The sequence below is a fragment of the Gadus chalcogrammus genome, chromosome 11 (genome assembly GCF_026213295.1).
Source record: "Gadus chalcogrammus isolate NIFS_2021 chromosome 11, NIFS_Gcha_1.0, whole genome shotgun sequence".
In the NCBI taxonomy this organism is placed as follows: domain Eukaryota; kingdom Metazoa; phylum Chordata; class Actinopteri; order Gadiformes; family Gadidae; genus Gadus; species Gadus chalcogrammus.
The window spans coordinates 22108722-22133883 of record NC_079422.1 but is presented as its reverse complement, the minus strand read 5'-3'; the positions used below and the strand labels follow the sequence as shown (position 1 = coordinate 22133883).

Here is a 25162-nt window from a genome sequence, read left to right as displayed (position 1 = left end):
GGTTCGGATCGGCAGCCTCAAAGCGAAGACATGCTTTCCGCGTTCCGCATCCGCACGGGCACGCATACCACGCACACAGGGGCACGCACGCACGCACGCACGCACGCACGCACACAGGGGCACGCACGCACGCAATGGAGGGTCCGCGTTGGCTTAGGGTTCCATGCGTTCAAACGTTCCCGATCCACACTCCATTCCAGTTGGGCGCGGTAATGATCATCATAACGATGTCAGCCAACTGCCACACAAATCAAGGAGAAGAGTTCAATGCCCTTTTAATATCATCAATTTAGAAATGATTTATATTTGGGTGGACCACCCCCCCCTTCCCCCCCCCCCCCAATAATTGTCCCTCTCCAAACGTGAACCTTGGCAGCCCTGGTTATAACATATTAGGTACATGTTGTTACAAGTTATCGCGTTGCTTATTATATGTGTAATAACATTGTAACAAGGAACACTTGTTGTATGAAATTAGCAAGTGAAGCCCTTTGTGTCTGTAACTGTGATTAAGTGCTATACAAATTGAATTGCCTCGACTTGACTTACCAAGTATTACCCAGCTCTATATAAACATGACCTCAGAATACAGATGATGTAACATTTATGAATAAGAAACACGGCGTGACGAAAGCTCCTGTCCTCTCCAGGCCACAGCACGCCAGCAGATATACCGCATGGTATATTATCTCATAATGTTGTTCTGTGAGTCAGGGTGACTCAAATCTCTTTCCCGCCACGAGCATCGAAGCGAGAGTTAATGGGGTGTTGTGGAAAATTACAGCAAAGTCTAGACGGATGATCTGAGGCAATGCAGCAGCAGATTAAGAACATGGAAGCCCAAGAAAGTGTGGTCTAGACGTCCGTATAACGACGTGCGAATGGCCTGGCTTTATTTTCACTGCTGATCGCTTGATTCACTTGCTGCTATCTCACCTTTTCACACTGTTGGCAACAAAAAGAGAAGCTGGTCATTCATTATCCCTTAACCTCATTTATTCCTTATTGTGTGTTATTTTGGGATAATTTTCAAGACTACTCGAAAGACGACAAACCCTCTCAGAGAAGCGAATGAGACACACGCATGGAGTCACACACACACTCACACACACACACACAGACACACATGCGAGCGCACCCTCCTAATGTACACACACACACACACACACACACACACACACACACACACACACACACACACACACACACACACACACACACACACACACACACACACAAACAAACGCGCACACACACACACACACACACACACACACAAACAAACGCGCACACACACACACACACACACACAATCACCCACACACACACACACACGCACACACAAACAAACGCGCACACACACACACACACACACACACACACAATCACACACACACACACACACACACACACACACACACACACACACAAACGCGCACACACACACACACACACACACACACACACACACACAATCACACACACACACACACACACACACACACACACACACACACACACACACACACACACACACACACACACACACACACACACACACACACACAGTATAAACGTCAAGAGGTTCATGTATAATAAACTACAGGTCTCATGTCCTAGCCCAACTGCATTGCCCACATACACACACCTGTACCTGTCTGTTCGGTCTGCAGGACGTCTAAAGGTGATCGCCCTAGCTTCTGCCGTGGGCGTGTCTGCAGCACTCATCACACTGACGGTGGCCATAATGATCAGGTATGATCTATGAATCCATATCTATATGATGATCAGCTATGATCTATCTTTCCATATCTATATAATGATCAGGTATGATCTATCTATCCATATCTATATGATGATCAGCTATGATCTATCTTTCCATATCTATATAATGAGCAGGTATGATCTATCTATTCATATCTATATAATAATCAGGTATGATCTTTCCATCTATACTGATGTAATGACCAAGTATATCTATCTCTATATCGTCCTAATGATCAGGTATATCTATCTCTATATCGATATAATGATCAGGTATATCTATCTCTATATCTAAATTTAGCACAAAAAGTAAGGAAATTTGTGTTTGGTAGATTATTTCTCTGTGGTAACAATGCTTTTTGGCAATAAATCTTATACCGTTGGAAAGCCTGTTTAGTTCCCTTTCAAATGATGCCCCATTTGCCCCACGCGGAGAACGCTATGCTGATTGCTGCACCGATAGAATAACATCTTTTGGTGGAGGCAGTGTGACGGTGTGGGGTGGCATCTCCCTCACTGGAAATACGAGGCTTGTCATCATTGGAGGCAATCTCAATGCAGAGAGATGTAGAGATGAGATTCTGCAACCAGTGGCAATCCCATGTCTCCACAGTCTGGGACCGAACTCTATCCTCCAAGATGACAACGCTCGCCCCCACAGGGCGGGGTTTATCAGAGACTACGTCCAGAATGTGGGAGTGGAGAGGCTGGAATAGCCTGCTAACAGTCCTGACCTCAACCCCATTGAAAACTTGTGGGATCAGCTTGGGCGTGCTGTTCGTGCCAGAGTGACCAACACAACCACGTTGGCTGACTTGCGACAAATGCTGCTTGAAGAATGGGATGCCATCCCACAGCAGTGTGTGACCAGGCTGGTGACCAGCATGAGGAGGAGAAGATATGGCAAATTGTTCATGGGCACAACCCACATACTCTGCTGCTCATCCCACAAGTGGATGTTCCTTACATATGGGGCACTATTTGAAAGGGAACTATAAAGGCTTTCCAACGGTATAAGATTTATTGCCAAAAAGTATTGTGACCACAGAGAAATAATCAACCAAACACAAATTTCCTTACTTTTTGTACTAAGTTTATATAATGATCAGATAAATCTATCTATATATGTACATAATGATCAGCTATGATCTATCTATCTATATCTATATGATGATCAGGTATAACTATCTCTATATCTATAGAATGCGTGTGTGCGTGCGTGTGCATGCATCTAATATTACATAATTCTATCTTTTTCTATATGTTTTTATGCAATACAGAGAGAGTTAGTGACCAATTATTATTACAGTGACTTGTGTATCTTTGATTCCTTCCTAGCAAGAACATGCACAGGGTAGACTTGGAGCTCATAGAGAGCGTGAAGAAGGTATGGGGATGGCCTGATTCTCTAACATACTGAATAATATCGCTGATCCAATGGCTGTCATTGAGACGACGTGTTCTGGACTGTGTGTGTGTGTGTGTGTGTGTGTGTGTGTGTGTGTGTGTGTGTGTGTGTGTGTGTGTGTGTGTGTGTCTATGTGTGTGTGTGTGTGTGTGTGTGTGTGTCTGTGTGTCTGTGTGTGTGTGTCTGTCTGTCTGTCTGTCTGTCTGTCTGTCTGTCTGTCTGTCTGTCTGTCTGTCTGTCTGTCTGTCTGTCTGTCTGTGGCCCAGCGCCCGTCAGTCACAGACCAGACCGTGTTCTATGAGTCAGCCGCCCAGCAGACTGTTCCCTTGAGAACCGACAAGATGTCCGATATCCCGGTACACACACGCACACACACACACACAAACACACACACACACACACACACACACACACACACACACACACACACACACACACACACACACACACACACACACACACACACACACACACACACACACACACACACACACACACACACACACACACACACACAGCTGTTCTTATGACTACACTATGTGTCCTTTGATTATTTTCTCATAATCTGTGTGTGTGTGTGTGTGTGTGTGTGTGTGTGTGTGTGTGTGTGTGTGTGTGTGTGTGTGTGTGTGTGTGTGTGTGTGTGTGTGTGTGTGTGTGTGTGTGTGTGCATGCGAGTGCATTTTCGTGCATCTGTCCTTGTTTGTGTTTAGGAGGAGGAGCCAGAAGAGGAGGTGAGTGATAGCTCCCACCCTGCCATTGTTCCACTGAAGGACGCTCCACCAATCACAGAGCAGGAAAACGTCCCGAGTCCCGCCCCCAACTACATCACCATCCACTACTCCAGAGTACCCAGGTAAACTGGATTTAGGGTTAGGGCTAGGGCTAGGGTTAGGGTTATGACTATGGACCTAGTCCCAAATCTTTTTGGGTTTCGTTTTGGATTCGTGTGGACGCCTGAAACCGACTGAAACCGTAAACCATGACGTCATCACCCCACCCCTCGACCCTCTAGCCAATGACTGTTAAGCCCGCGGAGTCTCACCCTTTATGCGCATGCTCGCCTCTTCTTCTTATTTATTTTCCTTCTGGATTGCTGTAGCAGAAGCAGCGCCCCTTATGGGCCTGGAATGTGTACTACAGCGTTTCTACAGATCTACCCGGTTTCGCTTGACTCCGTCTTTACGGAGATACTCCGAAACCTGATAGATCGAAACCGTAACTGTTTCGGCTTCGTGTGGACGGGGCCTTAGACATTTAAACATCCTTAAACATTTGAAATATGTTTGACAAGTTGAGGTGCTAGCCTACTATCTACATTGTTATTATTATTGTTAGTAGTATCCCTCCAACTCGAGGACTATTTCTACTTTGTGCTCTTTGGGTGGTAAAGTGTGGACCAGGTGGAAGTCCCCAAGCTGCCTCAGGGTAGAAGCAAAGAACCAAAGGATTCTTCTAACGTTGTTTACAACCTGCTGTCGCAGCAACGCCGCTAGACACAGCAGTCAGAAGAACCAATCCAAGGTAGCTCTCTCGGTACCCCGTTTTTGATTCAATCCACTCTTTTAACTTGTGTTCATCCATACATACATTCATTCATCCATTCTTTCATTTAAACGTGTGACATGATGTTGTTTACCTATATGTTTATGTTTTTTTTCTCTGAAGCACTTTGAGATTCTTGAATATAAAGTGCATTATAAATAAAATGTATTATTATTATTATTATTATGTTTAGCATCACTATCGAACCAGACGAAAAAGGAAGGTCTGATATGATGGTTAAGCTTTTGACACCACATGATAGTCAAATATGAAAATAAAGTGTTTTCACTCACTTTCTCTCTTCCCACTTTTGTTTTCCTTGCAGGGTAACCCATCACCTGTGAGCGGACAACACATAATTGGCTCCCGTTTTCCCAAGACCAGAGAGGATTGTGGGATACAAAATATAACATTATATGTGAAGGCTTTCCTAACTTAGCTGAAGCATATTGAACTTGAAACACAAGATACCCCAGCCTTTATTGGACCACGTGGTCAACGTAGGGCGTTCTGTCTCTAGAGGATAATTTATGTTACTACGCTTTTGTCTTCTATCTTTAAACCTTAATGCTGAAGTGAAAAAAGTATTTAAAATACATGTTCAAGAAACAAACAGCATCCTATGTGTTTTTGCTAGCACTCCTGCAGAGGGAAAACAGATGACAACAACTAATTTGCATAATTGATGTCTTTGTTCGAATTTGGTATGCAATTCTAAATGAATGTTGGTATAACTGAATTTGCTTGATTGATGAAACAGCGATAACAGTCATTTAAGTTGTCATTTTCCGACTTTAACGCTAAAAATTACAAAACCTGATAAATGAGAAACTATAAATTTGCTTCACCGATCATTGTGTTGATCAATATTTAAAGCAATTAAAAATATTTTTGCTTGGTTTTGAATTATCTTTCGACATGGACAAAAATAAACACAGACATAAATGATTGCTAGTTAGCCGTCATTTATTGCAGCTAACCGCGTTTGCAACAGAATTAAACCCAATAAACCACCAATGTGTGCAGGGTCCGGGAGGGTAAATCGGGTTTCTAGCTCAAGCAGGCAATTTACCTCGGGGAGTGTAAACGTGCGGGCCGTGCCGCAAAATAGGAATGCATAAAACGGACTATTTGGCAGTGTAAAAATGTTCAGTAGAGAGGGCTGTATCTGAGTAGAACGGCTCCAAATGAGCAACAAAGTCAGTATAAAGTGTCAACTGTGTTCTCTTTGTTGTTCTACTAAGCAGCGGACACTTGGTGGTGACGTATTACGACCTGATGACGTATGTACGAGAGGCAACCGTACTCAGGCCCAGTTGCAGCACAGGCCAGCGCACAGCAGGGCGGGGGCGCAATCGTACTTAAGCACGTTACAGGGGGGGAACGGACTTGGGCACGGTACAGATGGCCTAGTGTGAGTGCGCCCTCAGACGACTCGATTGTCTTTTCCATATCACAGGGCGGCAGCGCCACTTTGTGGATTAACAGGGCTATAACACCACCGGGGCAGATTGCGATGAGCGTAAATGAGAACACATAAACAACTGTCATATAATAACTGCATCTAAAGGCACATAATAACATAGATATAAAGAGCGAGAGTAAATCATGTGAAAGCAAGTATGTCGATGAACAAAGTGCTGATAAGAAGAAGTAAGAGCCAAATCCCCCACTTAGGACACCAAAATGTCCAGAGCCACATACAAACATCAACGTTAAATGAATGTAGATATAATCATTTTAGGGAAGTGGAATTTTTTTTTTTTTTTTACGTTGCCGGTAAAAAAGATACGATTGGCTTAATGTGTGACATAATTTCCTCTGGTTTCCCTGAAGGACATTTTGTAGGCTAGTTTCAATACCGGGTGGTTAAAGAAAATGACTCGCACCATTCTAGGGATTTTACTCATCATTCAAGGTATAGTCCATCTTTTGAAAAACATTTATTGTTTATGGGCTCCGCCTTAGTTTGTTAAACTGTGTTTAGGGTTTCTCTGCGCAGCATCTGCTCATAACGTTAATTTTCGGACTTAAATTCTGTCTGATCTTCTTACTGGTGACCAAAGAGATTACATTTAGAATGGTTATTACATCATTTATACAAGGTGCTAGGTTGCTTTCTAAAGTCATTTAAAGGAAACCTCATGTTGTCTCATGTTTTTCTCCTTCCTATAAAAGGCGTGTGGAGCAGAGACTTGGCTGTTGAGTACCAAAGCCAGTGCGCTTTTAAAGGGACATCAGTAACAATACCATGCTCTTATAGCCATCCACCCGGTAATAAGGTCACTTCCGTCACCTGGTACAGAGGAGAGCCAAGAACTGGCGGGTGGACTGGATATCCCTTCTTCACCTCCTCCTCAATGAATGGTTTTCAATACCTGGGTGACACATCTGGTTCGTGCACGTTGAGGATCAAGAAGCTGCTTGACTCTGACCAAGCAGGGTACTTTGTTATATTAAGGACAGAAGATAAAAAGTTCACTGCCCCAGATATTACTTTGACCGTTCAAGGTAGGCTACATACTGCTTGCTGTTGGTATTTTATAAATGTAATGTTATTTTAAGTTGATTTTGTTAAATAGCAGGCCTGCACCTTCTGTTCCTTCACTAGACCCAGGGATCACTGCCGTTGTACCGACCGTTGTTGTAGAGAGGGACATGGTGACTCTGATATGCAAGACAGAATGTATTGGCTATCCCCCAGCCAACATGGTAGTGTGGTCACGAGATGGAAAAGCAGTGGCCAGTCCAACGTTCCAGGCCGGGCTGGACGATGCAGGGAGTTACCAGTGTGCCTGGGAGGGACTGCTGTCCAACACAGTAACCCTCGATGTTCAATGTGAGTTGATGAGGATCCCTATACATACAGAAGGTCTTTGCATAAGGGACAATTTCTTCATGATTTCATTGAAGGTGAAAAATATATCTGTTTAATTTATCCAATGCTTTTATCCAAAGAAATGTCCAAATGTCATTATTGTGGCAAAACAAAAATAGTCAGTTACTTATCAATGATGACTTTAATTTGAAACCTATGATTGTTTTCCTGACCAGTCCTTCCACGGAACACAACGGTGTGGGTCGAACCCCAAGGAGAGGTGTTGAAAGGCAATAGCGTGAACCTGACCTGCAGCAGTGCTGCCAACCCACCCGTACACAACTACACCTGGTGGTGGTACAGTGGTACTGCACCACCCCCCGCCAGCTCCATGCTGGTCCCCATCGGAATGGGACAGGTGTTGTACCTGGCCTCTCTGGTGACCTCTCAGACAGGATATTACCTCTGCCAGGCCACGAATACTCTGGGGGAGAGCAACTCCTCTGCACTGCTGCAGATTGAGGGAACCACACTGGGTCTGTATGTTCATATGTAGAGAAAGAGAGAGAGAGAGAGAGAGAGAGAGAGAGAGAGAGAGAGAGAGAGAGAGAGAGAGAGAGAGAGAGAGAGAGAGAGAGAGAGAGGGAGGTCCTTCCGATAGAGGGACATCTGATTCGGTGTAGACGACCAAACCTCAACAAAGTAGGCCGATAAAATTGCGCACACTAAAATAACCGTTGTGTAGCATTATGCATGATTGACAATATTAAATCCTATCAACTGCTAGATTAAGTTGATGGTCTGCCTCTTAACGAGCCCCTGGCCCATAATCCCACCCTACAAATGACTACCCTTGCTTACCATTGTTAATTTCTAACTATCTTTCTCCAGGCAGAGAATCTGTGTTAATCTTATCTGGAGTAGGAGTCACAGTCTTCGTAGCCCTCACTGTGCTGGTTTGCCTTTGGTCACGGTGAGTCAAGGAGACGAAAGAAGAAAGAATAAACAGTTAATGGTGAGATTGAAGGAACAGAATAGTGGACAGGCTAAACGCTGCTTATTACAATGGTGGCTACTGTGTAGGGCTGAGGGAAAGGACTGGTCAGGTAGACAAATGCAACTCCAATAACGTGTTATTGCATCACTGATGGTGATAGTACTGCAGTCCAATGTGCAATAGTTGCTTGCCCTTTATTTAACTGAACCTAAATTAAAATGATTTCTCAGAGGCATTTTATATTTTCATGACATGCTGAAACCACCATTCAGTAAATATTCTGTGTGGATTACTGCGATGTCTTTTTCTCAACATTTGAACAGGAAACAACAAAAGACCAAGGAAAACCAACACGTGAGTGCATATCAAGTGTAACGGTTTCTTTGTAGACCCAAAAATCACAATTTATCTTATTAATCCAAGTCTAATGGAAGACAAGCCCCATTCTGAGGGCTTTTCCCTTTCTTTAACTTTATTTTTGTTTTAATAATTCTTCTTGCAATCATGTTGCTGAAGGCGGGTATCTGTAAGAGAGCAATTGACTAATAACACCGAACACAAACTCGGTCATCAGGAGTAAATTGTAAAAAAGTGTCTGTAAAGGTTTGAAATGAACACTGTGTAGCCTGGCGACTCTGTTAATTCACTTCCCTCTCCTCATCCACTCACCCAATTCTGTTTCTCTTTGGTAGACTATCTCTGTTACAAAACAGGAAAAAAGGCATTTTTTTTAAATGGCAGGTTACAAATAACACATACTTTGAAACAAACATTTGATAGATTGAGACATTTCCCCTACCCAGAGCGTGGCTACCAGCAGCCCCAGTGGGAGGAGCCTCACCTCTTCAACCAATCCCGACCCAGACTCCATGTATGCCAACGTACACGTCTCTTCATTACCCAGTCGGTCACTGACTCCTCCCCAGGTTCTCTATGACGTCCACACGCATGACTCAGCACAGGTAGTTCTCTTCTCTTCTCCAGCACTAAAAACAACTCTGCTTCATTGCTCATTTTCACTCTCACTCTATAGACCAGGGGTACTCAAGTAGAAATGATGAGGGGCCACAATTTTTTTTTTCAGTGACTCAAGGGGCCGGTCGGTATACGTGTGACTGAGGCCGTTATATGCTCTGTTTTAGACGTTACGCGTAAGCACGTAAGATACATAACCCCCCCTTGCGCGGTAAAATATCCCCCCTTACGTGCTTAAGTGCGTCGCCCAAAATTCCTGACTATGCGACTAAAACACTACGGCCCTACGCAGCTCGCAAAGACTGTGATTGGCCAGCTAACCACATCCTTTCAGGAGTCTCACATTTCCGGTTATACAGCATAATAGCGCCATTTTTAAAAGGCCGTGACAGAAGCAAATGAAGAATTTTGAAGAAGGAGAAGAAGAAAACACAAGAACGAATTATGATAATTATAAATATAAACAAGCCAGCGTTTTCCACTTCCACGCCCACAGATTCGTTCGTTGCTCCCCCTACTGTTCTGGCGGAGAATCCCCTTGCAACACGCGCAATCCTTAAGGAACCTTAAAGGAACCGTGAATCAAAACTTGTCTAAAACAAGGTCCTTGTGTAAATTACGTGCTTACGTCTCTGCGTCTAAAACGACCCTAAATCGGCCTTGACTGCTGCTGAGATGGACTGTCTGCCTCGAGTTTGGGAGGGCTGGAGCGGTCTGTGGGCTGGAGTGCTATCTGTTTATCGTTGCAACCCCCAGCCTCGTAGTGAGATCGCGGCGCGCGGTTTCAAAATAAGAGCGCCCAGCACGATTTTTTTTTTTTTTTTTTTTTTTTTTTTTTAATAATTAAAAAAAACTTTTCAAAACAGCTCGAGGGCCATTAATAGACACCCCGCGGGCCACAAAAGGCCCGCGGGCCGCTACTTGAGTATGACTGCTATAGACCCTTTTCAAAGAGGCAGCCCAAGTTTTAAATCATAACACTAACTATTTTTATGTACCAGACTTATCTTCACTAGAGCAGCCTGCGCCCTGATACAGAACAGGGACCATCATTAGTGTTATGATTGACACCTGATTGTCATGAGATGACGCCTCTATAAAAAGGGTATATACTGCCTTCGCTGCCCTCCACAGATATCTAAAGACTTCTGATCTTCTATTTTCCTCAGGGAGGGGAAATTGCCTATTCCATCCTCGGCAATTTTGGTGGAACCAGACCTGTAAATCCCGGAGACCCAAAGCAGCAGCCATTCCAGTGGGTTGACCATAATGGTTCTATGTCCTTGGTACAGGGATACGAGTCTGTTGGTTCATTGCCCTGTGTCTTGTTCTCCCTCAGACCAACAGAAGCCGGGGATGCAGCAGGACACTCTGTGATCTACAGCTCAGTGGCTGAAGCAACATGAGAAGAGTGCAGCCGGGATTGGAAGGCCTCGATTGGAGGCCTCTGCATGCTTTTGTGTTTTAGCAACAGTCTTTTGTTTGTGTTATGACGGGAATCTACTGAATTTAACCCTTGATTAAACAAAAGATATAAGAATCATCGATGGTTTGCAGTTTTTAAAACCATTTAAGAGTGGTGGATTGGCTGAATGGGTCAAACACATGAGTTGTATCCTGGAGACCAGGGTTAAGGTCCTGTATTATTCTTTAGACTAAGGTGACCTATTCATTTACAAGTACTTGGTTAGGTTCAAGCAACAGAACAACTTGGTTAGGATTAAGCAACAAAACAAATTTGTTAGGTTTAGGCAACACGACTACCATGTCAACATAACTACTTGGTTATGTTGACATGGTGAGGGTTAGCCACGACGAATACTGCCAGAAAAGGCCGTCAAACTTCCCCCATGATTAACCGGATGTGATAGTGCACAAAGATCACAGAATGCGGAAGTACTACGTATCAGCGTGATAATCCCCTATTAGGGTATTTAGCAAATGCTTTTATCCAAAGTGACATACATCGGTTAATGCACACATTGACACACCATTAGCAGAGTAAACCATGCAAGGCGACAGCTCTACCTCCTGAGCTAAGACAGTTTGTAGGCTATATATAGGCTTTTAATAACGGATGGTTAGAAGAAAATGCCAATTCTAGGGATTTTGCTCATCATTCAAGGTATAGTCCAACTTTGTAAAATGTATTGTTTAAAATTATGGGCTCAGCCTTAGATTGTACAAAGGAATTTAGGGTTTCTCTGTGCTGCATCAGCTAATAACGTTCATTTTCTGACTTACATTCTGTCTTATCTTACTCTTACTACTAACTGGTGACCAAAGGAATTATATTTAGAATAGTTATTACATCATTTATAAAAGGTGCTTGGTTACTTTCTTAAGTAATTTAAAATAAAACTACATCTTGCCTTATGTTTTTCTCCTTCCTACAAAAGGCGTGTGGAGCAGAGACTTGGCTGTTGAGTACCAAAGCCAGTGTGCTTTTAGAGGGACATCAGTAACAATACCATGTTCTTATAGCCATCCACCAGGTCATAATGTCACTTCAGTCACCTGGTACAGAGGAGAGCCACTACCTGGCGGGTGGGATGGATATCGCTTCTTCAACCCCCCCTCAATGAATGGACATTTTCAATACCTGGGTGACACATCTGGTTTATGCACATTGAGGATCAACAGCCTACATGACCCTGACCAAGCAGGGTACTTTGTTATATTAAAGACAGAAGATAATAACTTCACTGCCCCATATATCAATTTGACCGTTCAAGGTAGGCTACATACTGCTTGCTGTTGGTATTTTATAAATGTTATGTTATTTTATGTTGCTTTTGTTAAATAGCAGGCCTGCACCTTCTGTTCCTTCACTAGACCCAGGGATCACTGCCGTTGTACCGACCGTTGTTAAAGAGAGGGACATGGTGAGTCTGATCTGCAAGACAAAATGTATTGGCCATCCCCCAGCCAACATGGTAGTGTGGTCACGAGATGGAAAAGCAGTGGCTAGTCCAACGTTCCGGGCCGGGCTGGACGATGCAGGGAGTTACCAGTGTGCCTGGGAGGGACTGCAGTCCAACACAGTAACCCTCGATGTTCAATGTGAGTTGATGAGGATTCTTATACATACATAAGGTCTTTGTATAAGGGACAATTTCTTCATGATTGCATTGAAGGTGAATTTTCTTTTTTTTTAATTTATACAATGCTTTTATCCAAAGAATGTCCAAATGTCATTATTGTGGCAAAACAAAAATAGTCAGTTACATATCAATGATGACTTTAAGGTGCCGCTTTTAATTTGAAACCAATGATTGGGGGTTTTCCTCACCAGACCATCCACGGAACACAACGGTGTGGGTCGAACCCCAAGGAGAGCTGTTGAAAGGCATTAGCGTGAAGTTGACCTGCAGCAGTGCTGCCAACCCACCCGTACACAACTACACCTGGTGGTGGTACAGTGGTACTGCACCACCCCCCGTCAGCTCCATGCTGGTCCCCATCGGAACGGGACAGGTGTTGCACCTGGCCTCTCTGGTGACCTCTCAGACAGGATATTACCTCTGCCAGGCCACGAATACTCTGGGGGAGAGCAACTCCTCTGCACTGCTGCAGATCGAGGGAACCACACTGGGTCTGTATGTTTATATAGAGCAAGAGAGAGCGAGAGAGAAAGAGGGAGGGAGGGAGAGATAGAAAGAGGGAGGGAGGGAGGGAGAGAGAGAGAGAGAGAGAGAGAGAGAGAGAGAGAGAGAGAGAGAGAGAGAGAGAGAGAGAGAGAGAGAGAGAGAGAGAGAGAGAGGGAGGGAGGGAGGGAGAAGAGAGAGAGAGAGAGAGAGAGAGAGAGAGAGAGAGAGAGAGAGAGAGAGAGAGAGAGAGAGAGAGAGAGAGAGAGAGAGAGGGAGGGAGGGAGGGAGGGAGAGAGAGAGAGAGAGAGAGAAAAAGAGGGAGGGAGGGAGAGAGAGAGAGAGAGATAGAAAGAGGGAGGGAGGGAGGGAGGGAGAGAGAGAGAGAGAGAGAGAGAGAGAGAGAGAGAGAGAGAGAGAGAGAGAGAGAGAGAGAGAGAGAGAGAGAGAGAGAGAGAGAAAGAGGGAGGGAAGGATTGAGAGGGAGAGAGAGAGAGAGAGAGAGAAAGAGATAGAGAGAAGGAGGGAGAGAGAGAGAGAGAGAGAGAGAGAGAGAGAGAGAGAGGTCCTTCCGATAGAGGGACATCCGATTTGGTTACATGTTTACATGTTTCGGTTACATGTGTAGACAACCAAACCTCAACAAGGTAGGCTGATAAAATTGCTCGCACTAAAATAAACATTGTGTATCATTGTGTGGAGTAAATACGAAACCATTCTGTTCAATTCAGATTGACAAGATTATATCCTATCAACTGCTAGATTAAGTTGGTGTTCTGTCCCTTGACACGGCCCTGGTCCATAGCAGTAATCCCACCCTACAAATGACTACTATTGCTTACCACTGTTTATTTTTTAACTATCTTTCAGCAGGCAGAGCATCTATATTCATCAGATCTGGAGTAGTTGTCACTGTCCTTGTGGCACTCACTGTGCTGGTTTGCTTTTGTTCACGGTGAGTCTATCAGACCAATGAAGGAAGAATAAACAGTTCTTGGTGAGATTGAAGGAACAGCCTCGTAGACTGGCTAAACGCTGCTTATTACAATGGTGGCTACTGTGTAGGGCTGAGGGAAAGGACTGGGCAGGTAGACAAATGCAACTCCAATAACGTGTTATAGCATCACTGATGGTGATAGTACTGCAGTCCAATGTGCAATAGTTGCTTGCCCGTTATTTAACTGAACCTAAATTCAAATGATTTCTCTGAGTCATTTTATATTTTCATGAAAAGCTGAAACCACCATTCAGCAATTATTCCGTGTTGATTACTGCCTCTGCTTTTTCTCAACATTTGACAGGAAACAACCAAAGACCAAGGAAAACCAACACGTGAGTGCATATAAAGTGTAACTTTGTCTTTGTATACCCACAAATCACACTTTAGGTTATTAATCTAAAGTATGATGGAAGGCAAGCCCCAGTCTGAGTGAATGGGGCTTTTCATCTTCTTTCACTTTATATTTGTTTCAATAATTAGGGGTCCTACGAACGACGTAGGAACCCTATTGTAATCGTTATCATTTATTTATTTTGCCTGACTTTTTAGCTCCAAAGGTTATAATCTGCAGGCTTGAAGAACTCGTAAAATGAAAAGATGGGCCAGAATAACACATATGTGGCGCTATAACAAGGCCTGGAAGTTCAGCATTTGCATGAAGCTTGTTATACATGCACCATTCGTCATGATGAACAACTTTCAGAGTGCAACCAACATAAACTTCTTTGGTGCCGAAAGTGGTTAAAGCTGTAAACTCGTCGCACATGTGCCAGGTGACTGTGCGACTATATGCTGTGAAACTTATAGCAAGAAGGCTAAAGACGGCAGAGATATACATTTTAAAGTGAAATAAATGCATATCTCCGATGTTTAAACAGCTCTAACATTGCGTCAAAAAAACATAGGCACGGCGGTCGAATTTGGCATGCCAAATCTCAAGTCTATATCTGAAAAGAACAATTTGATGCATTTGTTTGAACTTGCCTTTCTGAACTGCGGGCTCTCTACAACGCAGGCTGGGCCTTAAAGCGGTACACATGTAACTTAACGTTTTGACAGTGGGATTTGACACGGTATGCGTATGCTTTAGAAACATGGATGGTGATTGTTTTGATCTGTTAACTTCCGGTAAACCAGTTTTTAAGGCATACTATGTTACCATACCGACCAAGCTCACCATACCTCCACGTACGGAAGCCTTGGAGAGAGACAACGTCGCGGTTTGTTTAATTGCAGGATACAAGTAACACATACTTTGAAGCAAACATTTGATAGATTGAGCTGTTCCCCCTACGCATGGCTACCAGCAGCCCCATTGGGAGGAGCCTCAACTCTTCAACCAATCCCGACCCAGACTCCATGTATGCCAACGTACACGTCTCTTCATTACCCAGTCGGTCACTGACTCCTCCCCTGGTTCTCCATGACATCCACACGCATGACTCAGGACAGGTAGTTCTGTTCTATTCTCCAATACTATAAACAACTCTGCTTCATTGCCCTTTTTCACTGTCACTCTATAGACCCTTTTCGAAGAAGCAACCCAAGTTTTAAATCATAAAACCAACTACTTTTATGTACCATGGCAAAGTTAGTAGACTTACCTTCACTAGAGCAGCCTGGGCCCTGATACATAACAGGGACCATCATTAGTGTTATGAGTGACACCTGTTTGTCATACGATGACACCTCTGTAAAAACGGAATATACCGCTGTCGCTTTGCTCCACAACAATCTAAAGACATCTGATCTTCTATTTTCTTCAGGAAGGGGATTTTGGAGAAACAGATCTGTAAATCCCGGAGACCCAAAGCAGCAGCCATTCCAGTGGGTTGACCATAATGGTTCTATTTCCTTGGTACAGGGATACGAGTCTGTTGGTTCATTGCCCTGTCTCTTGTTGTCCCTCAGACCAACAGAAGCAGGGGATGCAGCAGGACACTCTGTGATCTACAGCTCAGTGGCTGAAGCAACATGAGAAGAGCACAGCCGGGATTGGAAGGCCTCGATTGGAGGCCTCTGCATGCTTTTGGTTTAACATTTGTGTGTTTTAGCAATAGTCTTTTGTTTGTGATATGATGGGAATCTACTGAATTTAACCCTTGATTGAAAAAAAGATATAAGGATTGGCTGAATGGTTCAAACACATGAGTCGTACCCTGGAGACCAGGGTTAAGGTCCTGTATTATTTTGTAGACTAAGGTGACTTATTAATTTACAACTACTTGGTTAGGTTTAAGCAACACAACAACTTGGTTAGGATTACGCAACAAAACAAATTTGTTAGGTTTAGGCAACGCAACTACCATGTAATCATAACTACTTGGTTATGTTTACATGGTGAGGGTTAGGCACGACGAATTCTGCCAGAAAAGGCTGTCAAACTTCTCCAATGCAAGGAGACCACGATCTAACCCAGTCTAACTCAGTTACAGTGGACATAGTATTCATGAATTACACAGCTTCAAAATCATTCTCATGATTTTACCATCAGGATTTGTTTATGAATGTGAAACAGTAATAGGTTGTGCATAACTTTTCCCTTTTAAAGTGAAAACACAACCAGAACACTTAAAAATTAAGGCATTTATTACCATAATGAACATAAAATCATGAAAATCAATGATGCATAAAAGCTCAGTAACAACATTCTGCTTCAAGAATAATACTAATTGTGAACATCATGGTTGTTTAGGGGACCGTATCGGAACTTCATGCAAAACGACATTTATTGAAATGTAAAGAATCCATTGTCCAAAATAATTAATGCTGCACTTCTTTAACTTTTGTTTCTTAAAAATGCCATTAAAATCTTCCTTATAAACTGTGGCTTCTGTTCTGAAATTGTGTGTTATCAAAAATAATATTGGAATGTAAAAAATTCATAGTCCAAAATGATTATTGCTGGCTGCACTTCTTTAACCTGTGTTTCATAAAAAGGTCATTACAATCAGCCTTATAAACTGTTGCTTCTGTTCTGATATTGTGAGTTATCACAAATAAATAGTTAAAAAGAATGACCTCCTTCCATGAGTCCTTTGCTAAAAAATGTCAAATCGTCGACCATCAATCAAAGCAATTCGGAATTACCCTCGATACACAAAATGAAGATTTAATGAGCTCATTACATCATCATAGGGCTACAGTCGTTCCTGCTTCTGTGTTCTGCACTGTAAAGCAGAACCCTTTCAGCAGACAAAACACGCTTTATTACACATTAGTTAAAAGACAAGTTAGAACAAAATCCATATCTGATATGTATTATACATATTGCAATATTTATTCCCTCGCTCAAGATGCGGTTGGTGAAGATTATATTTGGTACATTTGCGTAATGCTAATTGTTACAAAATAAATTGAACATGAGCTTCAATCTCTGCAATGTATTAAAAAATTGATGGATCACTGAATGCATAAGATAAAACATCCTCATTTATTGTTATTAGCCCTGTTTAAACAAGAGATTTAATATCATCGTTTAATATCATCAGCCCTATTAACAAGTGAGAAATGTGTGGATTCTCTATTTGTTTGTTAAATCTAGATTGTGTCCGGATTCTAAACACGAAGGGCTCAACATCCTCACCACCGCCTCAGCCTGTTTCCACACACACACACACACGCGCGCACACGCACACACGCGCGCGCGCACGCACGCACGCACGCACGCACGCACGCACGCACGCACGCACGCACGCACGCACGCACGCACGCACGCACGCACGCACGCACGCACGCACGCACGCACGCACGCACGCACGCACGCACGCACACACACACACACACACACACACACACACACACACACACACCCATGGTCTGCACAATCTCCCTGAACGTGGGCGGTGGTCACAGAGCGACCAGGGGGTTCCAGCTTACATTGCTTTTGACAATGCCAACGCAGATAATGTTAAGTAATACACTGCAAGCCCTAGGAATAGGACAGTTGCATAGAGAAAGTAAGGCGCGGCATGGTGTTGCTTCACAGAAAAATGTTCACGTGACTTCCCCCCTAGCTTAATACTCTGCTTGATGACCGGCGACACGAGCCAAGCATGTGACTTGACAACGCTACCGTGAGGAAGGCTGTCTACACGAAAAACCTGTCTCAAGTCAACCTAGATTGAATGTGTGTTACACCATCCGCAGAGGTGGTATTCACAGTGGTGGGCTACATCCCCCACCAGGGGCGTAGTTATGGATGCTGCTTCCCCCGATGGGGCTCACGAGGCCCCCCAGGGCCCTAGAGGTACAGAAGAGAAAAAAGCCCCTTCAGGGTCAATTTCTTCAATGGCAGCCTGGACATTATTATCAATCAGCTACTGCAGACGTTGTTGCTCTGCGTAAAACCAGTGAACTTTTCCAGGCTATCCAACCCTCAGAACTGAATAGTGCCACTGATGAGGCCCTGTATGAGCATGCACAGCGCCTTGCTGACCGCTACAACAGGGACATAAGCCCATGTTTCTTACCAGTTACCAGTCAGTGGTCATTATCCAAGCTCAAATTGATGAAGACCTATCTAAGGATTGCCATGGGGCAGGAACGATTGAGTGGATTGGCCGTACTCTCCTTCGAGAAGTAGAGAGCTAGGAAATTGGATTTCACCTCTATTGTGGTTAAATGGCCGCTGTGCCAGGAGTACGTGTCCATTGGCTATGTTTGCTTTTTGGATTATTTGCATTCTGTTTTTGATCGTAGGCTAGTGTGTCACTGATGCAACAAGTCACTGTCCGTGGTTCTGATAATCATTGCGCTTGCGTCCTTTTCCCTCTGTGCTCGGATTTTGTCTTGTGTGATGTAGGGATGCTAAGTCACTGTCCATGGTTCTAATAATGATTGTGTGTTCTTGTTCGTCTTTGGGTCCTCGGCTGTAGGCCTAGCCGCCAAGGCCCTATGGGGAGCGGAAGCATGTTCGTGATGCGTGCGGGCGGATGGTGGGGGGCCCACCGCAAGACTTGCACCAGGGCCTTGTGCAACCACGCTACGCCACTGTCCCTCGTGCAACCGTTCACGCCTGTTTAGACAGAGAAAACATCTCTCTTTGCATCAATACAATTAGGGCATTTAGGAAATGCTTTTATCCAATGTGACATAGATCGTTTAATACACACATTAACACACCAACGGCAGAGTCAACCATGCAAGGCGACAGCCAGCTTGTCAGGAGCAGTCAGGGTTAAGTGTCTTGCTCAACACAGCAGACAAGACAAACACGACACAAAAATAGGAAGCCATAGAACATTACATTTTGAGAATCATTCTAGGAAGAGGAACTTTTTTTTACATTTCCTCTTGCCTGCAGCAAAGACAGTTTGTAGGCTATAGTTGCAGTAACGGATAGTTCGAAGAAAATGACAATTCTAGGGATTTTGCTCATCATTCAAGGTATAGTCCAACTTTTATTTTTTTAAATGTATTGTTTATGGGCTCAGCCTTAGATTGTTCAAAGGTATTTAGGGTTTCTCTGTGCTGCATCTGCTAATAATAATAATAACGTTACTCTTACTCTTACTACTAACTGGTGACCAAAGGAATTAGAATAGTTATTACATCATTTATACAAGGTGCTTGGTTAATTTCTTAAGTAATTTAAAATAAAACCTTATCTTGCCTTATGTTTTTTTCTCCTTCCTATAAAAGGCGTGTGGAGCAGCAACTTGACTGTTGAGTACCAAAGCCAGTGCGCTTTTAAAGGGACATCAGTAACAATCCCATGCTCTTATAGCCATCCACCCGGTAATAGGGTCACCTTGGTCACCTGGTACAGAGGAGAGCCACTACCTGGCGGGTGGAATGGAAATACCTTCTTCAACTCCTCCTCAATGAATGGTTTTCAATACCTGGGTGACACATCTGGTTCGTGCACATTGAGGATCAAGAAGCTGCTTGACTCTGACCAAGCAGGGTACTTTGTTATATTAAAGACAGATGATGATGATTTCATTTCACCACATATTACTTTGACCGTTCAAGGTAGGCTACATACTGCTTGCTGTTGGTATTTTATATATGTAATGTTTTATTTTATGTTGATTTTGTTAAATTGCAGGCCTGCACCTTCTGTTCCTTCACTAGACCCAGGGATCACTGCCGTTTTACCGACCGTTGTTGTAGAGAGGGACATGGTGAGTCTGATCTGCAAGACAAAATGTATTGGCTATCCCCCAGCCAACATGGTAGTGTGGTCACGAGATGGAAAAGCAGTGGCCAGTCCAACGTTCCGGGCCGGGCTGGACGATGCAGGGAGTTACCAGTGTGCCTGGGAGGGACTGCAGTCCAACACAGTAACCCTCGATGTTCAAAGTGAGTTGATGAGGATTCTTATGCATACATAAGGTCTTTGTAGAAGGCACAATTTCTTCATGATTGCATTGAAGGTGAAAAATATATTTGTTCAATTTATCCAATGCTTTTATCCAAAGAAATGTCCAAATGTCATTATTGTGGCAAAAGAAAATAGTCAGTTACTTATCGAAGATGAGTTATTTTAAGAAGATGAGATATTAAGATGCCACTTTTAATTTGAAACCTATGATTGGGGGTTTTCCTGACCAGACTTTCCACGGAACACAACGGTGTCGGTCGAACCTCAAGGAGAGGTGTTGAAAGGCAATAGCGTGAACCTGACTAGCAGCAGTGCTGCTAACCCACCCGTACACAGTGGTACTGCACCACTGAGAGAAGAGAGAGAGAGAGAGAGAGAGAGAGAGAGAGAGAGGGAGGGAGGGAGGGAGGGAGGGAGAGAGAGAGAGAGAGAGAGAGAGAGAGAGAGAGAGAAGAGGGACATCCGATTTGGTTACATGTTTTGATGTTTCGGTTACATGTAGACAACCGAACCTCAACAAGGTAAGCTGATAAAATTGCTAAAACAGCGAGGATCTCTTTATTGTTGAACCCGATTCTGAAACACAATTTTACCAAATTATCCACACAAGCCATTGGATTCAGTGCAGGCCCTGTGGAGCGGTTGCTATCTCTCACAACTAATTTCAACTGTATCCTAGACATTTTGAGTTTAATGTCGACTTTAAAGTCGACAAATCGAGATTAAAGTCGACATAATATTTCAACTTTATTCTCGACATTTCGAGTTTAATGTCGTCATGTTGACTTTAAAGTCGACGTGTCGACTTTAATCTCGTCACGCCAAAAAAAAAAAAATCTTCATGTGTGGCCCTAATATTCAGTCGTAAAATACGCAACCATTCTGTTCAATTCAGATTGACAAGATTATATCCTATCAACTGCTAGATTAAGTTTGTGGTCTGTCCCTTGACACGGCCCTGGTCCATAGCAGTAATCCCACCCTACAAATGACTACTATTGCTTACCATTGTTCATTTCTAACTATCTTTCATCAGGCAGAGCATCTATATTCATCAGATCTGGAGTAGTAGTCACTGTCCTTGTCGCACTCACAGTGCTGGTTTGCTTTTGTTCACGGTGAGTCTATCAGACCAATGAAGGAAGAAAAAACAGTTCTTGGTGAGATTGAAGGAACAGCCTCGTAGACTGGCTAAACGCTGCTTATTACAATGGTGGCTACTGTGTAGGGCTGAGGGAAAGGACTGGTCAGGTAGACAAATGCAACTCCAATAACGTGTTATAGCATCACTGATGGTGATAGTACTGCAGTCCAATGTGCAATAGTTGCTTGCCCTTTATTTAACTGAACCTAAATTAAAATTATTTCTCTGAGGCATTTTATATTTTCATGAAAAGCTGAAACCACAATTCAGTAATTATTCCGTGTTGATTACTGCCTCTGCTTTTTCTCAAAATTTGACAGGAAACAACCAAAGACCAAGGAAAACCAACACGTGAGTGCATATAAAGTGTAACTTTGTCTTTGTATACCCACAAATCACACTTTAGGTTATTAATCTAAAGTATGATGGAAGACAAGCCCCAGTCTGAGTGAATGGGGCTTTTCATCTTCTTTCACTTTATATTTGTTTCAATAATTAGGGGTCCTACGAATGACGTAGGAAACCCTATTGTAATCGTTATCATTTATTTATTTTGCCTGACTTTTTAGCTCCAAAGGTTATAATCTGCAGGCTTGAAGAACTCGTAAAATGAAGAAGGGAATAAAAAAATGGGCCGGAATAACACAAAGGTGGCGCTATAACAAGGCCTGGAAGTTCAGCATTTGCATGAAACTTGTTATACATGCACCTTTCGTCATGATGAACAACTTTCAGAGTGCAACCAACATAAACTGCTTTGGTGCCGAAAGTGGTAAAAGCTGTAAACTCGTCGCACATGTGCCAGGTGACTGTGCGACTATATGGTGTGAAATTTATGGCAAGAAGGCTAAAGACGGCAGAGATATTAATTTTAAAGCGAGATAAATGCACATCTCCGATGTTTAAACAGCTCTAACATTGCGTCAAAAACACATAGGCACGGCGGTCGAATATGGCATGCCAAATCTCAAGTCTATATCTGAAAAGAACAATTTGATGCATTTGTTTGAACTTGCCTTTCTGAACTGCGGGCTCTCTACAACGCAGGCTGGGCCTTAAAGCGGTACACATGTAACTTAACGTTTTGACAGTGGGATTTGACACGGTATGCGTATGCTTTAGAAACATGGATGGTGATTGTTTTGATCTGTTAACTTCCGGTAAACCAGTTTTTAAGGCATACTATGTTACCATACCGACCAAGCTCACCATACCTCCACGTACGGAAGCCTTGGAGAGAGACAACGTCGCGGTTTGTTAAATTGCAGGATACAAATAACACATACTTTGAAACAAACATTTGATAGATTGAGCTATTCCCCCTACACAGAGCATGGCTACCAGCAGCCCCAGTGGGAGGAGCCCCAACTCTTCAACCAATCCCAACCTGGACCCCCTGTATTCCAACATCTCTTCATTACCCAATCGGTCACTGACTCCTCTCCAGGTTCTCCATGACATCCACACGCATGACTCAGGACAGGTAGTTCTGTTCTCTTCTCCAATACTATAAACAACTCTGCTTCATTGCCCTTTTTCACTGTCACTCTATAGACCCTTTTCGAAGAAGCAACCCAAGTTCTCACTCATAAAACCAACTACTTTTATGTACCAGGGCAAAGTTAGTAGACTTTTCTTCACTAGGGCAGCCTGGGCCCTGATACATAACAGGGACCATCATTAGTGTTATGAGTGACACCTGTTTGTAATACGATGACACCTCTGTAAAAAGGGTATATTCTGCCGTCGCTTCGCTCAACAGAAATCTAAAGACATCTGATCTTCTATTTTCTTCAGGAACGGGATTTTGGAGAAACAGACCTGTAAATCCCGGAGACCCAAAGCAGCAGCCATTCCAGTGGGTCGACCATAATGGTTCTATGTCCTTGGTACAGGGATACGAGTCTGTTGGTTCATTGCCCTGTGTCTTGTTCTCCCTCAGACCAACAGAAGCAGGGGATGCAGCAGGACACTCTGTGATCTACAGCTCAGCGGCTGAAGCAACATGAGAAGAGCACAGCCGGGATTGGAAGGCCTCGATTGGAGGCCTCTGCATGCTTTTGCTTGAAAATATGTGTATTTTAGCAATAGTCTTTAGTTTGTTTTGTGATGGGAATCTATATAATTTAACCATCTAAGCAAAAGATAGAAGAATCATCAATTGTTTGCATTTTTTACAACAATTTAAGAGTGGTGGATGAATGGAGGTTTTGCTGAATGGGTCAAACAAATGAGTTCTTCCCAGGAGACCAGGAGACCAGGGGCAAAGTCCTGTGTTATCTTTTGACTTGGCTGACTTATTACATTAATTCACTACTACTTGGTTAGGTTTCCGCAACACAACAACTTTGTTAGGCTAGGCAACACAAAAAGACTTTGTTTGGTTAAGGCAACGCAACTATTAGGTTAGGCACGACAAATTCTGCCAGAAAAGACCGGCAAACTTCTCCCATGTAAGGAGACCACAATCGAACCCAGTCTAACTCAGTTACAGTTGTCATCGTATTAATGAAAAAAAAAAAGTTCAAAATCTATGTTTACGTATGCGTAATACTAGTACGTTTTGGATCACTTTTCCCTTTAAAAATTAAAACATCACAACACTTAAAAATTAAGGCCTTTATTACAATACTAAACATAACATCTTGAAAAATCAATGACGAATAAAAACTCAGTAACAACATTCTGCTTCAAGAATAATACAAATTGTGAACATCATAGTTGTTTTTAATCAATCACATTAGGGGACAGTATCGGAACATCATGCACAACAACATTTATTGAAATGTAAAGAATCCATTGTCAAAAATAATTATTGCTGCACTTCTTTAACTTTTGTTTCTTAAAAATGCCATTAAAATCTTCCTTATAAACTGTGGCTCCTGTTCTGAAATTGTGTGTTATCAAAAATAATTCCTTAAAAAAGAATGACCCTGCTTCCATGACTCCTTTGCTAGAAAATGTCCCGTCGACCATCAATCACAGTAGTTCAGAATTACGCTCAATACACAAAATGAAGATTTAACGAGTTTATCATCATAGGGCTACAGTGGATCCTGCTGTGTTCTGCACTGTAACGTAGAACCCTTTCGTCAGATAATCCACACTTTATTACACATTCACATTACTGTTGACAAGTTAGAAAATATTCCATATCAGATATGTATTATACGTATTACCATATTAACTCCTACATAGATGTGATATTGTTCGCTCAAGATGTGGTTGGTGAAGATTATATTTGGTACATTTGCGTAATGCTAATTGTTACAAAGTAAATTGAACATGAGCTTCAATCTCTGCAATGTATCCGAAAATAAGACTGAATGCATAAGATTATATATCCTCATTTAGTGTTATTAGCCCTGTTCAAACAAGAGATTTAATATCATTCAATATCATCAGCCCGTGAAAAATATGTGGATTCTGCATTTTTTTTTAAAATCTAGATTGTATCCAGATTCTAAATATGAAGGGCTCAACACCTTCACCACCGCCTCAGCCTGCTTCCACACACACACACACACACACACACACACACACACACACACACACACACACACACACACACACACACACACACACACACACACACA

The 25162-nt window shown here is 43.0% G+C and overlaps 2 protein-coding genes and 1 long non-coding RNA gene across 4 annotated transcripts; all 3 read left to right on the top strand.

The window, feature by feature from the left end:
• Positions 1–3893: 3893 nt before the first annotated feature.
• LOC130391337 (uncharacterized) lies at positions 3894–5539 on the top strand. Its single transcript, XR_008896886.1, has 3 exons — positions 3894–4028; positions 4566–4696; positions 5043–5539. It is a non-coding gene; the product is annotated as an uncharacterized LOC130391337 (long non-coding RNA).
• A 1007-nt stretch (positions 5540–6546) lies between these two features.
• On the top strand, positions 6547–17241 carry LOC130391326 (B-cell receptor CD22-like). Of its 2 annotated transcripts, none has more exons than XM_056601396.1 (9): positions 6547–6635; positions 6896–7228; positions 7329–7556; positions 7772–8071; positions 8427–8508; positions 8856–8886; positions 9336–9494; positions 10677–10762; positions 16006–17241. In XM_056601396.1, exons 1-9 carry the CDS (start codon positions 6596–6598, stop codon positions 16070–16072), a joined length of 1326 nt encoding a protein of 441 aa, XP_056457371.1. In that variant the 5' UTR covers positions 6547–6595; the 3' UTR covers positions 16073–17241. The 2 variants fall into 2 exon arrangements, with proteins under 2 accessions (XP_056457371.1, XP_056457370.1); XM_056601395.1 differs by lacking the exon at positions 16006–17241 and adding an exon at positions 10847–11182.
• Positions 11301–25116, top strand: LOC130391329 (nectin-1-like). Its single transcript, XM_056601400.1, has 9 exons — positions 11301–11632; positions 11907–12242; positions 12343–12570; positions 12803–13102; positions 13968–14049; positions 14396–14426; positions 22897–23049; positions 23364–23424; positions 23509–25116. Exons 1-8 carry the CDS (start codon positions 11599–11601, stop codon positions 23391–23393), a joined length of 1194 nt encoding a protein of 397 aa, XP_056457375.1. The 5' UTR covers positions 11301–11598; the 3' UTR covers positions 23394–23424; positions 23509–25116.
• Positions 25117–25162: the final 46 nt, after the last annotated feature.

Bases quoted from the DNA above. Each gene is read 5' to 3' on its own strand.
- LOC130391329 (XM_056601400.1), top strand. From the start codon at position 11,599: ATGCCAATTCTAGGGATTTTGCTCATCATTCAAG. The intron at 12,571-12,802 runs GTGAGTTGATGA...TTTCCTCACCAG, and splicing joins AGTAACCCTCGATGTTCAAT to ACCATCCACGGAACACAACG. The intron at 13,103-13,967 runs GTCTGTATGTTT...ATCTTTCAGCAG, and splicing joins GATCGAGGGAACCACACTGG to GCAGAGCATCTATATTCATC.
- LOC130391326 (XM_056601396.1), top strand. From the start codon at position 6,596: ATGACTCGCACCATTCTAGGGATTTTACTCATCATTCAAG. The intron at 7,557-7,771 runs GTGAGTTGATGA...TTTCCTGACCAG, and splicing joins AGTAACCCTCGATGTTCAAT to TCCTTCCACGGAACACAACG. The intron at 8,072-8,426 runs GTCTGTATGTTC...ATCTTTCTCCAG, and splicing joins GATTGAGGGAACCACACTGG to GCAGAGAATCTGTGTTAATC.